General features: G+C 34.0%; 1 protein-coding gene across 5 annotated transcripts in view; it reads left to right on the plus strand.

Annotated features, from left to right (window-relative positions):
* Positions 1-15,086, plus strand: part of BCHE (butyrylcholinesterase) — an 86,607-nt gene that overhangs the window by 54,720 nt on the left and 16,801 nt on the right. For 4 of the 5 annotated variants that reach the window (XR_008297840.1, XM_053221239.1, XM_053221238.1 and 1 more), the window contains 2 exons: positions 2,544-2,710; positions 9,210-9,326. Coding sequence is in view for 4 of the 5 variants with exons in the window: in XM_053221239.1 (XP_053077214.1) it covers positions 2,544-2,710; positions 9,210-9,326 (284 nt within the window). In the remaining variant the exon portion in view is untranslated. Of the gene's footprint in view, positions 1-2,543; positions 2,711-9,209; positions 11,134-15,086 lie in introns of those variants that run through there. The other variant, XM_053221241.1, reaches the window with a different exon arrangement.

A 15,086-nucleotide genomic window follows, 5' to 3' on the forward strand; every position in this document is an offset into this window, starting at 1 on the left:
AGCAGGAGGTTTCACTCCTGTTATGATATTGGTTTAGCTTGAATAGCTCTGGTTATTAATAATTCTTTTTAACCATTCAATTCCTACATAAAATCAACTAGTCCATCAAGAAGCTATTTATCTCCAAAGCTCCTGAATTCATGGTTGAATATGTCTACTTTTATGATAAAATATGAATTTATGGTGCTTATTCGATACAAGTTCTTGATGGCAAAATGTGCCTGTAGATAACCACGCTGAATGAGTGCCTGCTTCTCTTTCCAAAATCTACTGAGTTCACAGGCTTTTGGAAAACAAAACAAAACAAAACAACAACAACAAAAAAAACCTTGTATCTGCTGTCACTACTCCGAACTTTCTATCCATACCAATCTACAGAACTATTAGAATGACAAAGAAATTTGTGCATTGAATTTTTAGAAAAGTTCAACCAGAGTTTTTCTTACATAATTTTACTTAAGGTAGACTCTAGGAGAAAGGAATGAATTACTTATCCTTATCACTTTAGTCTTCTGTTTATGATAGAAATACCTGTGACTATAGGTTCTTGATTATTCTGGATAACTTCCAGGTCAGTATTTCTAAAATGTTATGTTCAAAATAAGCCATTTAGTCAAAAATCCCTTAAGAATAATAAATGCCTGAAGTTGTACTTCAAACCATTTTCCTAGGCTGTCAGATGTTAATGCAATAACACTGATATCCTGAAGCTGTAACTCTAATAGGATGTCCTTTATCCTATATTCCAAGAAAACTAGTTTTTTCATTGTTATTTGACCTAACATGAACACTCATTATTTATACTTATGTTAATTGTTTTCCCCTTCTCTAGTTTTTCCAACTTCTCTTCCTGGATCAGTTCTTTATTTGCTCTTCTTATGTCAGTTAGAATCTCCTTCCTTCAGGCAATTTTCTTGCAAACATGTAGTGATTGTTCCCTCTTCTGACAATTTGTGTCCCTTTGTTTATGTTTGGTTTAGGCTACCATATATTGATTCTTTGTTTTCACGAATGTTCTTCCTTGCACATATGTACATATGTTTCCCATATTTGTTTGTATTTCTAGATCTTAGAGCAGAGTCTAATTCATAATCATAGCATAAAAGTTCATTAAAGGGAAATCTAGGGACTCACCAGTGGCTATTTGGAGTCTCAAAATGTTTACTCTTTGAATTTGTGTTTGTGTGATCTAGGTAAGAACATATTATTGAGTGCTACAAAGGTGCACATAAACCCCAAACTATAAATTTCTAAAAAATAGAGGGGTGCCTGTGTGGCTCATTCCGTTGAGTGCCCCACTTCAGCTCAGGTCATGATCTCATGGTTCGTGGGTTTGAGCCCCGCATCAGGCTCTGTGCTGACAGCTCAGAGCCTGGAGCCTGCTTCAGATTCTGTGTCTCCCTCTCTCTCTGCCCCTCCCCCACTCATGCTCTGTCTCTCAAAAATGAATGTTAAAAAACATTTAAAATTTTTTTCTAAAAAATAGAGACAAGTGTTATTGATTTAAAAATCACAATGAAAGATATAGGAAATAGCAGCACAAAAGGAGAATATAAAAAAGAGAATTCGAATTGACCTAGACCCATGCTATCAGGAAATGAAGGGATTCCAAGCAGAGTAGCTGTGACAAGGGCAAGGAAGTGAAATAGAGGAGGGAATTACTAAGGAACTGTCCCTAATTCCTGTTGGTTGCCTTATGCAGAGACTATCTGAAAATAAGCTTGGAAATATGGGTGGCACCATATTAATTAAATTTATCTGAACCCACAGTGAATCACTGAAACAATTTTTAATCAGTGAGCAGATCTATAAGAATGTAAGATCAACTTAAAAGTGAGACTGGGGCACCTTGGTGGCTCAGTCAGTTAAGCATTTGACTCTTGATTTTGGCTCAGGTCATGATCTCAGGGTTCATGGGTTTGAATCCCTCATCAGGGACTCTGCACTGACAGTGCAAAACCTACTTGGGATTTTCTGTCTCCCTCTTTCTCTGCCTCTCCCCCCTCCTCTCTCTCTCTCAAAAGAAATAAATGAACCTTTATCTTTAAAAGTGAGACTGAAGGCAGTTTCCTATAGTAATGAAGTTATTGCATAATAAGATGTGTAATCAGTCACAAACTCAGACAGTAATGACAGGAACAAATAGAACAACATAGATGCAAGATATTGAGAAAATGGTATTAATCTTCATTGTGAAAAGACTGGATCTGAGGTAAAGGAATGAAAGGAAACAAAAAGAATACTGACCCTTCAAGCTTGTTTAAGCTTGTCTATTCCTGAAATAGAAAAAAAAAATTTTTTTCTTCCTTGTATGTTAAGCCAAAATGCATGGAAAAAGTTTTTCTTTAAATTTTAATTACTACACTTTTAACTAATTTAATGCTTCAAGTTACTGAAAACATTCTACCCAGTTCATTTTTACTTGACCTCATCAAAACAAATCCACATTTTTTCTGACTTTTTAAAAGCTCTTGTTGGTTTTTGAGAACAATATTCTAACAATGATTTTAGTAGAACTATACTGTGTCTCTTTAATTTTTTAGAAATCCAAATGGAACCCAGAACAAAAGCACACGATGGCCTGCCTTCAGAAGCACCGATCAAAAATATTTAACCTTGAATGCAGAGTCACCAAAAATATACACTAAACTACGTGCTCAACAATGCCGATTCTGGACACTATTTTTTCCCAAAGTCTTGGAAACGACAGGTATGTGCTTTTTAGTAGTTGGTCAAGTAATTGATTGTGGATTATGTAAAAGGGAGAAAAGGTAGACTATCCAAGGCACAGTGATGGTATTAACTTGTGATTTTACAATTACTTGATTCCAGTGAGTAGATAATTTTAACAACTTTCTTCCAGCAAGTTTAGATGTGTTTTGAGGTCTTACTATATGAGTAGCACTTTAGTAGTAAAGAAAACTAAAATAGAAATTCTCCCGTAGAGGAACATAAAACGTGGTAGTGGAACTAAAATAGGGCACTGCTTGCTAACACATTAGTTAATCTATGTGTAACTAATTAATGGATAAATGAACAAATGAATATATAAAGAAGGCAATGTATAGAACTAATAATATAATTAATAAAATATAGAATGAAATATAATTTACACTCAAAGAGAGGTAAAAACAAATTTATTGATAAACAGAACTCTTGATTTCTAAGGGGGGAAAAAACCCTCCAGAATTAAATGTTTAAAAGCAGACTCCAAACATTTCTAAATATTCTGAGGTTAGAGATATTTATCTTGAACACATAGATGTATTCCATAATACAATAAACAAACAATAATTTAGTTAACTAATCTTTAAGAAAGGATTCCATAAGCTTATACAAGAAAGTGCTAGGAAAACTGGTTCATATTATTATGTTATTTCAAAACTCATCAGTAAGAAGATATTTAAATCAACTCGAGCAATCAGCTTGAATGATCGCCTCTTCTGTGAGGAAAATGACATGTGTATCTCACTCACTTGCTGGTTTTAAAACGCCCAGCTGTTTCTAACCCATGTGACTCCTCAGGTCTTTATTTTTCAAGTAAAAGTAATTGACTTTCAAACATCAGACATATTGCTGCCCCATTCCTTTAGACTTTACCACTCTGTTCATCATAATACTCTGCAATTTTCAGGCTGTGTTAGATACCGCAATATAGTAGCTGTTTTGGTTTAATGTTTAGAGAGGTTGGGGGTTAGTTTCAGGCAAATATGGGCATCTCAGAGCTATATTTGATTGTTTAATATGTGTTTTAATTATCAGACATTACTCACCAAAATTATAATTATGTACTCCATCTGTTTGGGAGATGTTTCTGATATACCCGTGCTCTGTGTATTACCAAATGTTCTGTGACATAATATATATCCAGAGATGGGTTTCTGCATCCCTTGGCAAACCTACAGTGCTGCCCTTGTGTCCTCCGGGTGTGAATAACAATGAGGTAACATGTTTAAACTGCCAAGAGACCAAAAGAGGTACCATTTAACATATCACAGATGGCACATTCTTAATCTTTACTTAAAATATTTTTAAATGAGAAGGTTGTACTTGAGGGACAATGAAAGGGGAGTGGGGAGGATTTTCAATGACCAACTTATCATAAGCCAAATTGACTTGTTCTGGTTTGAGCTTGTGCAGCCTATTGTAATTTATTTGTTGACAAAATAAAACTTCAGTATCAACAATTTTTGAAGATGTACTTCAAAATCTCTGTCTTTAAATAGTGAATTGTCATAAAGCAGATTGAATAAACAAACTGTTAAGTTTTTGGCTAGCTGCCACTCCTTCCTATCCAGTGCTGAACCACTCCTTAGTTGAGCAACACTGAGCTGTTTGGAAATACCATACCTTGCTCTGGGTTTGTACAGTGCTTTGGAATAGTTCCAAAGTGTCTTTAAAAAACACAACTTTATACTTTAGCATTTTTCAGATAATTCTCCCCAAAAAGTTATATTCAATATATTTTATAAAATTTAAAGTAAATGCATGATATGATTGTTGTAAAATCAATGTCTTCATTAATAATCAACAACTTTTTTTACATTTAAACAAAACCAGTTTGAAGTTACATGTTTTTAGGTTTTACAAATAAATAATGTAGGGGGATTAAAAAGATTAAGAAAACATGTTCTTACCATATTTTGTGTATTTCAAGTTGCAAAACCTCATACATTTCAATCTTTGATATTTTGCAAATTGGGGTTATTCAGATGACTTGTGCTGAAGTTTCTATGGCAATATTGTTAAATGCACACACACACACACACACGCACACGCACACACACACACACACAACAGCTCTACACATAAAGGAAAAAAAAAAAACTAACTGGATTTCTTAAAAGGAGAAATATTCACCTCACTCAAGATGGAAACCCAATGAGCTTTATAAGTACCACTTGAGCAGTAGTTTACTTTTGAGCAATAAATGTTCTCAAATAAAATGATCCTTAAGATTTGTTTAAACACATGAATTCTAGCACTTAACTTTCAGACTATACTTCAGCATATGCCTGTGCTATTATTGCATGCACCTGCAAGAAATAAAATGTGCAGTATTTGTTTCAGATGTTATCAACAATTTTCACTCAAAATGTAACTGCACAGTACTTCATAATTGTTTGAAAAAGAAAGAAAAGGAAGTAGAGAAATGATCCATTCAATGTCAATAAGATACCAATATTTTTCACTAAAAGTGAAAGAGTAAATTTACCTAAAGGAAAAACCACTTTGACCTTCAAATCTTCCCAATGAAGAAAAGCGTTAGATCTAGTGTTGTTTTCCTTTGTTGCATTTTAAAAATACAGACATACATAGAAGATATTGCCATTTGGTTTCAGACCACCACTATAAAGTGAATATCACAATAAAGCAAGTCAACGAACTTTTTGGTTTCCAAGCGCACATAAAAGTTATATTTACACTATACTGAAGTCCATTAAGTAGTAGACATAGTAGCATTGTGTCTAAAAAATAGTGAACACATCTTAATTTAAAAATACTTTATTGCTGGGGTGTCTGGGTGGCTCAGTCAGTTAAGCGTCCGACTTCAGGATTCTGTCTCCACCTCTCTCTCTGCCCCTCCTCTGCTGGTTCTCTCTCTCTCTCTCTCTCTCTCTCTCTCTCTCTCTCTCTCTCTCTCAAATATAAATAAACATTTAAAAAATTGAAATAAAAATACTTTATTGCTAAAAACACTATCATCTGAGCTACTTGATAGCATTTGACCCACAGTAGAACTTTCAAAATTGGGGTCAATCCTCTCAAACCCTGCTGCTGCTTTATCAACTAAATTTATGTAATGTCTAAATTCTTTGTTGTCATTTCAATAATCTTCACAGCATCTTCATCAGGAGTAGATTCCAGTTCAGGAAATGACTTTCTTTGTTCATCCATAAGAAGCAACTCCCCATCCTTTACAGTTTTATCATGAGATTGCAGCAATTCAAATAGAATAATAATGAAAAGTTTGAACTATTGCAAGAAGAACCAAAACATGACATAGAGACATGAAGTGAGCAAATACTGTTGGGAAAATTGTGTGGATAGACTAACTTGATACAAGGTTGCCATAAACTTTCAATTTGTAAAAACGCAGTATCTGCAAAGCACAATAAAGTAAAGTGCAATAAAATAGGTATGCCTGTAAGTGATGTCTTCATAAAGCCTAGCCTGAGCTTATGGTAATTCACTCTGTAGTATTAGTATAGATATAGTTCACTCTAATCCCACACTCAGAATTATAACAGGAAAATAAATGTGTTTCTGATCTGTCTCATAAAGAATTATGCATTCCTTGGTAATTTTAGTAATTGATTAACAAATAGGAAAATAAGTAATGGGGACAAGAGAGATTTTCAATGAAATCTCAAAGTACATGAATCACTTTTTTTTTTATTATAATGATCAGAACAATTCAATATCCATTTTAATCTTTTCTTCTAACTTTACCTCCATTTATAATTTTGAGTCAACTCACCTCTCCTGTATTCCTTCTTACCTCCTTCAACTTGATTAAATAGACTCCACTCTGGTGAAATATGCCCACTCTTTTTTAATTGGCAAGACAAAAAGTAGCTTTATTAGTATTACTCTTTCTGTAAGGAAGAAAGCCTGACTCTTTCTTTTTCCAAGTGAGACAACAATGTGGACAAATCAAAGAGCATGAAAGTCCTGAAAAAGTTGTGTCAATATATTTATGAACTACTGGTATTGATCTAGCTGTACATGGATTCAATAGAGAGCAAAGTTAAGAATAAATTTTTGTAATAGGGCAGTAAATTCATTTTTGGAGCTCCCAATAGCTGTATCGAGCTTGATTTTATAATGTACATACCAGCTGATTTATCCTTCACAGTAACACTGCACAATAGTGAACACCAACCCCATTTACAGTTGGAAAACTAATTTGAAAAGTTAAGAATTCATGCTATGTCAGAAATATAATAAGTGGTCAAGCTGGAATTTAACCCACATCAGTCCAAAGCCTAAATAATGTATTTTATTTCACATTATAGTACCTTGTTAACTACAAGATGATACATCTACATCTCACAGATGATCAATCTATAGCCACTTAAGTAGTATTCCAGTTTGGAGGAAGAGGAGAAGTAAGAGGAAGAAAAAGAACTAATTTTGGTTTGATTTATGTCATGGATTCAAAATTTTTGTTATCTTTTTACTAAGGTGTATTCAGTTCTTCTGAGTTGTATTAGAAAAAAATCAAATGTTTCATATTTTATTGTCTTAGTCAATGTTCAGTATTATTAAAGAAAAAATTATTAGGGTTTACAATGCATTTGTGCACTAAAAAGCAAAGTATAGTGTTTGATTATGGTACATAAGGAAATACGTTTACATTTATATGAATTAATGGATTTGGCATCATTCTATGTACAAGAAAAAAAATTAAATCTAAGACTTTTTTTCTGAGTATTAAAATTCATGGTGTAAGTGCTAGATTACCAATCATTTATTTCTTTTTTTTTCATTTATTTCTTATAACAACAATTTTGTTCTTCCTGAACTTTAGAGCCCTTATTTTGCATAACACTTAAAACAGCATTTAATTATAAAAAATATCATATGAGTGGATCATTTGGCATGATATTTAATGTCTTTCACATCTAATGTTTTTTTAGAAAAGTTCTATTATTCACAAAATAATTACAGTCATTGACCTTTTAAAAGCCATTTTTAAAATGGGAAATTTTTGTATATATTCTCAAATATTTATCCAAAGTCCAAGCATTATGAACATTTCAAACTTAAATATATCTTAAATTACAGGGGATATTTAAGTAGCTGTGTAAATGTTTTAAATATATTGATTTTCATATAAACTAAAAATAAATCACTGAATGTGCTCCATTGTTAACAGTATGAATGAAACAAAGACACATTTTCATGTATAATGTAGTGAGATCATATGAACTGCCTTCTCCAAATTAATATCTTACAAAGTTATAATTAATTTCAAAAATTCCTAACTGAAAAGTATATAATTAAAACACTGTCAGTCTTTATTCTCAAGGTAACTGAAATAACTCAAAATGCTGTTTTTAATTCAATGACTATAGCACAGCATTCTAAGAGTTTAAAAAGTAAAACAACAAATGTGTAAAATACTTAGAGATTTAAATAACTTAAACAATCTTCTAGCTTTATAATATATATTAATATTAGGAGGGGCTTCTGGGTGTCTCAGTAGGTTAGGCATCTGACTTTGGCTCAGGTCATATCTCAAGGTTCATGAGTTTGAGCCCCACATCAGGCTCTGTGTTGACAGCTCTGAGCCTTGAGCCTGCTTCAGATTCTGTGTCTCCGTCTCTCTCTGACCCTCACCCACTCACACTCCTTCTCTCTCTCTCTCAAAAATAAATAAACATTAAAAATTTTTAATATTAGGAACATATATACATAATTTCAGAAGTTTGTGTTCAAGAGTTTCTATTGCTCACAAACTTTATTCTTTAATGTAATAGATTTTCAAATAAATCAAGGTTTCAAGGTGCCTGTAGTACACATAGACTGTTTTTGGTTCATTGCCTCACATTATTTCTGACATAAACACTCCTTTCTCCTGACACATGCATACACTTTGCAAGATACTGAAGAGCAGAGATTTTCTTAGTCATCTTTCTAATTTGTAAAGCAATTAATAAACTGCTTTCATGTAGTAGTTTCAATAAGCTGCTTTCAATGAGTAGGCATTGTTTGGAATTAAAATAACTCATATAGGGTGAGTATAAAATCTTCATGGAATGTCAATTACAAAGTTACCCTTATGCATTAATAAATATATATAAATATTTTCATCAGAAATAATAGTCTGTTGTATCATACATAAATGAAATTCATTAAATGAGATTTCTGTTATGCAGAGGGGTTCAAAAAAAGATAACATCTATATATCTTCTTAGAAACTAAATATATGTTATGTAATATAATTTGACATAATATATCAATTCATGTTCACATTTTTATGATATATTCAATTCACATATATATTATTTGCATTTCCATGTAAAGTATAAAATTTTATTAAAGCTTTTCAGGTAGCGAAAGAAGCTGATAATAAATAATGAAAAGTAAAAAATTACTGCACAGTGTACTTGGAGAAAATAGCATCTATAATCAAAATTATTTTTCAATTAATGTAAACAGATTAAAATTTAGATTAATACAACTTATTCCATGTTTTACAGGAAATATTGATGAAGCAGAACGAGAATGGAGAGCAGGATTCTATCGCTGGAACAATTACATGATGGACTGGAAAAATCAATTTAATGATTATACTAGCAAGAAAGAAAGCTGTGCAGGTCTCTAATTAATAGATTTACCCTTTATAGAATGTTCATTTTCCTATAGATCAAGGTAAAAATATCACTAGCTCTCTTACACACCATGTAAGAAAGCTATTATACTGCTGAAACAAAAATGCCAGAAGGATAATATTGATTCCTCACATCTTTCACTTAGTATTATACCTAGCATTTCAAAACCCAAATGGGTAGAATATGTTTAATTAAATTTCACAATATAAAGTTTGACAATTAATTTTATGCATATTAAAATGATTTGTAGCTTCAAACTCTCTTTCCTGAATAACCTTAAGAATTTTTTCTCTCAAAAAATACCTGTATTCTACTTTTAGTTGCATATGTATGTTTATGGCCACTCATAAAAAAAGGTATCTTTTTAAAATGAACTAGGTTTTGAGGGGCACCTAAGTGGCTCAGTCAGTTAAGCATCTGGGTTAGGAGAATTCTTGCCTGGACCCAGAAATATTAGGATTTTCAAAAGGAAATTGTTTAATTCCAGGAAAGAAATTGTTGTACTTTCTGTAGACAAATGATATTATTATTATAATTTAAAAAATTACAAAACTGCATTTACTAACTGGCATGGCAACTAAAGACATCCATGAATAAATTAATTGAGTAGTTCAGTAAAGAGGAGAAGTCAGAGATTTTAAGTTCCAGAAAAGGGCAGTGCAAGTTGATTGTGTTAATTAAGCATTGAAAACTGACACCCAGGATAGGACAAAGTGAGTTCGTAGATCTGTAGACTGTTGGTTAAAGCATGTCCCATTGTTCATTGGCCATAAGGATGTTCATAGTTAGAGACAGTGTGGTTTTGCCATCCTCACTCAAGGTCATTCAGAGTTCAGGCTACCTTATCATCTTCAGCTGGTTAGAGGGAGTTATTATACAAGTCAAGTCAGTTTTGATAATCACTTCAGTGCTGCTGTAAATGGATATTTTTGCTTTATAGTTCTTCCTTCATCCTGTGATGGAAGGAAGGAAGGAAGGAAAGGAAAGGAAGGAAGGAAAAAAATACCACAAATAATAGGTGAATGAGCAGGCATTTCATTCCACACCACCATCTTTGTTTTGGGTGTCATTCTTCCAGGATCCATTATGTTTTTCTGAATCATTTGAGCCTCCTTTCGATGTAGAACCCTCTGAGATATGAAATGAGATGATGCCTGTTCAACATCATTAAAGACCCTTTAAAGATATTCTTGATGAGACCAATAATTAGGAAAACATGATTATGTTTATAGAATACCTGTAACCTGCCTTAAATGACATGCTCCAGTCATCTGAAAAGATCACGTGGATCACTTTGTCCTACCTTGGACAATCAATTGATTTGTTCTTGAATTTTATTGACACAAGCCTTGGCTTACTCTGAAACTTTTACCTAAATGCAACAAGGAGAGTCAACCAGCACATAAACTCCTTCGTGTTTGCTCTGTAAATAAACTATTATGAATCCACTGTGTCTAGCACCATTGCCGGAAGTTAGGTTAAGGCTTTTGGAGAAAACACTGTAGCAGCGTCTATACAATTTCTCTTACTATGAATGCCATTTAAAAGGCAGTTTCAGTGCAGTATTTATTCCAGGGACCCCAAGCCAAGGGAGAAACTTCTGCATAAAATAATGGAAACTAATACTTCTGAATAGATCTTGCAGATTTACATTTCAGCAGGCTCATAGATGAAAAAAGTTTTGATTGTCTCAGATACTAACAGTACAGAAGTATTAAAACCTCAAAATGGCATAAACCCTTCCCAGAAGCAGAGTATGGGGAGATATTAGCATAAATTCACAAAGCCATGGAGGTTAATAAATAAATGGGACCTTCCTGACATTGCTAAAGAAAGAGGACAGACTCATCAGCTAGTAAAATTCTTGTTGTGCCTGTAGCCTTACTGAATTGAGCAAAAGTATTCTCTTTCCAAAGAGTTTGTTTTAAAATGAGGATGGTAAGAGCGGCACTTGGGTGTCTCAGTTGGTTATGTGTCCAACTTTGGCTCGGGTCATGATCTCATGGATCGTGAGTTCGAGCTCCTTGTCGGGCTCTGTGCTGGCAGCTCAGAGCCTGGAGCCTGCTTTGGATTCTGTGTCTCCCTCTCTCTCTGCCCCAGTACCACTCACACTCTTTCTCTGTCTCTCTCAAAAATAAACATTTAAAAAATTTTTAAATGAGGATTGTAAGAAAAATAAGGCATATGTATTTTTAAACCAAACATACTTAATGTAAATGTAAACCAGCAATGCTATTTATCAATACAATCTCGGTAGAAACTTGAGACTGTTAAAGAACAAAGTGAACACCAGATTTTAAAATACACACACACAGGTAGGTACACACATACACACATACAGGACTATTCTATTCATGTCCAGCAGGTGGTCACATTGAAGAATTCCCTGAATAGTCCCAAGATAGGAGAAAACCAGGAGGTTTGGAATACAGACAGTCCCCTACTTATGATGGTTTGACTTACAATATTTTGACTTTACAATGGTACGAAACCAATAGGAATTAAGGAGAAACTGTACCTCAAATTTTGAATTTTGATATATTTTCCCAGGCTAGCAGTATCTGTACAATGCTCTTTTGTGACGCTGGACAGTGGCAGCAACCCGCAGGTCCCAGTCAGCCCCACAATCAGGAGGGTAAACATTTACAAAAATTCTGTACCCAGTCATTCTGTTTTTCACTTGCAGTACAGTATTCAATAAATTACATGAGATATTCAACACTTTATTATAAAATAAGCTTTCTGTTATGGAGTGCATGGGTGGCTCAGTCAGTGACTGACTCTTGATTTCGGCTCAGGTCATGGTCTCATGGGTTTGAGCCCCACATCGGGATCTATGCTGGTGGCACAGGGCTTGCTTGGGATTCTCTCTCTTCCTCTCTGTGCCCCTTCCCTGCTCCTCCCCCTCCTCTCTCAAAATAAATAAATAAATACACACAAAAAATAAGCTTTCTGTTAGACAATTATAGTCAACTGTAGGCCAATGTAAATGCTCTGAGCACATTTAAGATGACCTAGACTAAGCTATGAACTTCAATAAATTAAGTGTTTTAAATACATTTTTGACTTATGATATTTTCAACTCAAAATGGGTTTACTGGGATGTAACCCCATGCATGGTAAGTCATGGAAGATCAGTGTTAGAAAAGAAGAGTGCATGGTGGTCATATGATGGCCATCTAATTATGCATTAGACACTAATGTGAAATGTATATTTTGTTAATACATATTTATTGTGTATTAATATACAATTATAAAAATATTATGAAATTATATAATAGACAATATATCTTATATTAGGACCAATTCTGATGAAACACAATAGTCACTTTGACATACCATTGACAAGAGCTACTGTAATTGTAAAATATTTTACTTATAAATTTATTGAAGAGACTCATAACAGACCAATTATATTGTCAAATACTTTGTGAAGGATGTTGTCAATCAAAATGCAGGAAGGGCATTACAGGTTGTAGGGCATAGAAAAAGTAAAACTTTTATATAGCCAAGCCACAAATCTAATTCTATATCCCAATGTGAACAACATCTAAAATTACAATTTTCCTGAAAAGAAAGAAAGAAAAGGAAGGAACAAGGAAGGAAGGAGGTTAGGAAGGCAGGAAGGCAGGAAGGCAGGAAGGCAGGAAGGAAGGAAGGAAAGAAGGAAGGAAAGAAGGAAGGAGAAAAGGAAGGAATTCTTCAATTAGGCCATAGCTTCCATGAGTTCACCTTACTTTGTTCTGTCTTATCCTTGGTCCAAAATCTCACCATTAGAGTTACCAATCAATGAGATAATAAAGCAATAGAAGTGGCATAGTTATATTAGAGGTGAATTTTAACACCAATAGCCATACACACCTAACACAAAACTTACTTACCTCACCAAAGAAGTCTGGTTTCTTCTCTATGCATTGTCCATTTTCATAGGACTTTACAATTTACAAACCTACTTTAACCCTTTACAATTACCCTGAATGTTGGAAAACCTGAATTCCCAAGGCAATTAACTGCCAATGTCTTGATGTTATGAGATTCATCACTGGATTCCCAACTAGGAACTGCATGCACAATGCCACCACACTGTGTGGTGCTTGTTGACTCAGTGGATAAATGAAAGGATAAGAAACAGTGGAGGTGATGGGTCCCTGGGTGGCTCGGATGGTTAAACGTCCAACTCTTGATTTCTGTTCAGGTCATAATCTCACGATTAATGGGACCGAAGCCTGCATCATCAGGCAGACAGTGTGAAGCCTGCTTGAGATTCTCACTCTCTACCTATCTCTCTATCTATCCCTCACTTGTGCTCTGTCACTCTAAAAACAAGTTAATTTCTGTTACTTAAAAAAATTAATATTTATTTATTTTTGAAGGAGAGAGAGGCAGAGTATGAGCAGGAGAGGGGCAGAGAGAGACGGAGACACAGAATCTCAAGCAGGCTCAAGGCTCCAAGCTGTCAGCACAGAGCCTAACATAGGGCTCAAACTCACGAACTATGAGATCCTGACCTGAGCCGAAGTCGGCCACTTAACTGACTGAGCCACCCAGGTGCCCCTCAAAATGAATAAATAAATTTTTTAAGGAGCATCTGGGTGGCCCAGTCAGTTGAACATCCCCACTTCCACTCAGGTCATGATCTCTGAGTTTGTGAGTTTGAGCCCCAAGTCCAGCTCTGTGCTGACAGCTCCAAGCCTGGAGCTTGCTTTGAATTCTGTGTCTCCTTCTCTCTCTGCCCCTCCCTTGCTCATGCTCTATCGCTCACTCTCGAAAATAAATAAACATTAAAAAAAAGACTAAAATAAATAAATAAATAAATAAATAAATAAATAAATAAATATATATTTTTTTTAAATGGAAGAAGAGAAGGAGGAGTATGACAGCCTCCATTTGTAATCAAATTTATCCAAATGATCTATCACTTGAGCGTTTCAGGCTGGAAGAAGTGTGAGATAAGAAATTGGAGATAGATAGCTAGATAGGTAGATAAATTTTTTAGATAATTTTACATTGATATAGGGATGTTTAACTCAGCAGTTTTCAACCTATATCCTCAACAATATGTTAGAATTCCTGGCTCTATGACTGTTGCCTGAACCTACCAGACCAATTGAACTAGAATCACTGAGAGTAGAGTCTAGATATCTATCTATCTATATATATTTTTTAGTTTATCAGATGATTCTAATATTATCAGGCTGAGATACACTGATTTATTTTTTTCTATGATAACACTGTTTGTCTTGACAGGTTTAAGGACGATACTTTCTCTAGAGAAAAAATCATAGGTCTTAGATCAATAATTCCCAAGCTCTGTTACATATTAGAATTATCTCAAAAGTTATTTTGAAAAACTCCTAATATCTATATCACAGCCAATAGAAATACTAATTAAATCACAATGTGAGGGTCAGAGCCAGGTACCAGCATTTCTTAATGGTTCCTGATTGGTCCTAATATGCATTAAAGGCTGGGAACTAATGGCCCATTCTAGATGGTCAATTTAAAGAACAGGGAGAGTATTCATATTGTGTTAATACTCAGAAGCAGAACATATAAAACTTGCAATTTAATGTGACAAAGAAGTGTATTCATTACTGATATCTGAGAAACTAATAGTTTTTCTTTGAACAAGGAACTGTAACAGAGATGACTGAATATGTGGAATAAATTTGGGGTGCATACTTTCTTCCTTTACACTAGAAATCATGTTTACCAATAAATATAGGATTGGGTAGAGATATGTTT

The sequence above is a fragment of the Acinonyx jubatus genome, chromosome C2, assembly GCF_027475565.1.
Source record: "Acinonyx jubatus isolate Ajub_Pintada_27869175 chromosome C2, VMU_Ajub_asm_v1.0, whole genome shotgun sequence".
In the NCBI taxonomy this organism is placed as follows: Eukaryota; Metazoa; Chordata; class Mammalia; order Carnivora; family Felidae; genus Acinonyx; species Acinonyx jubatus.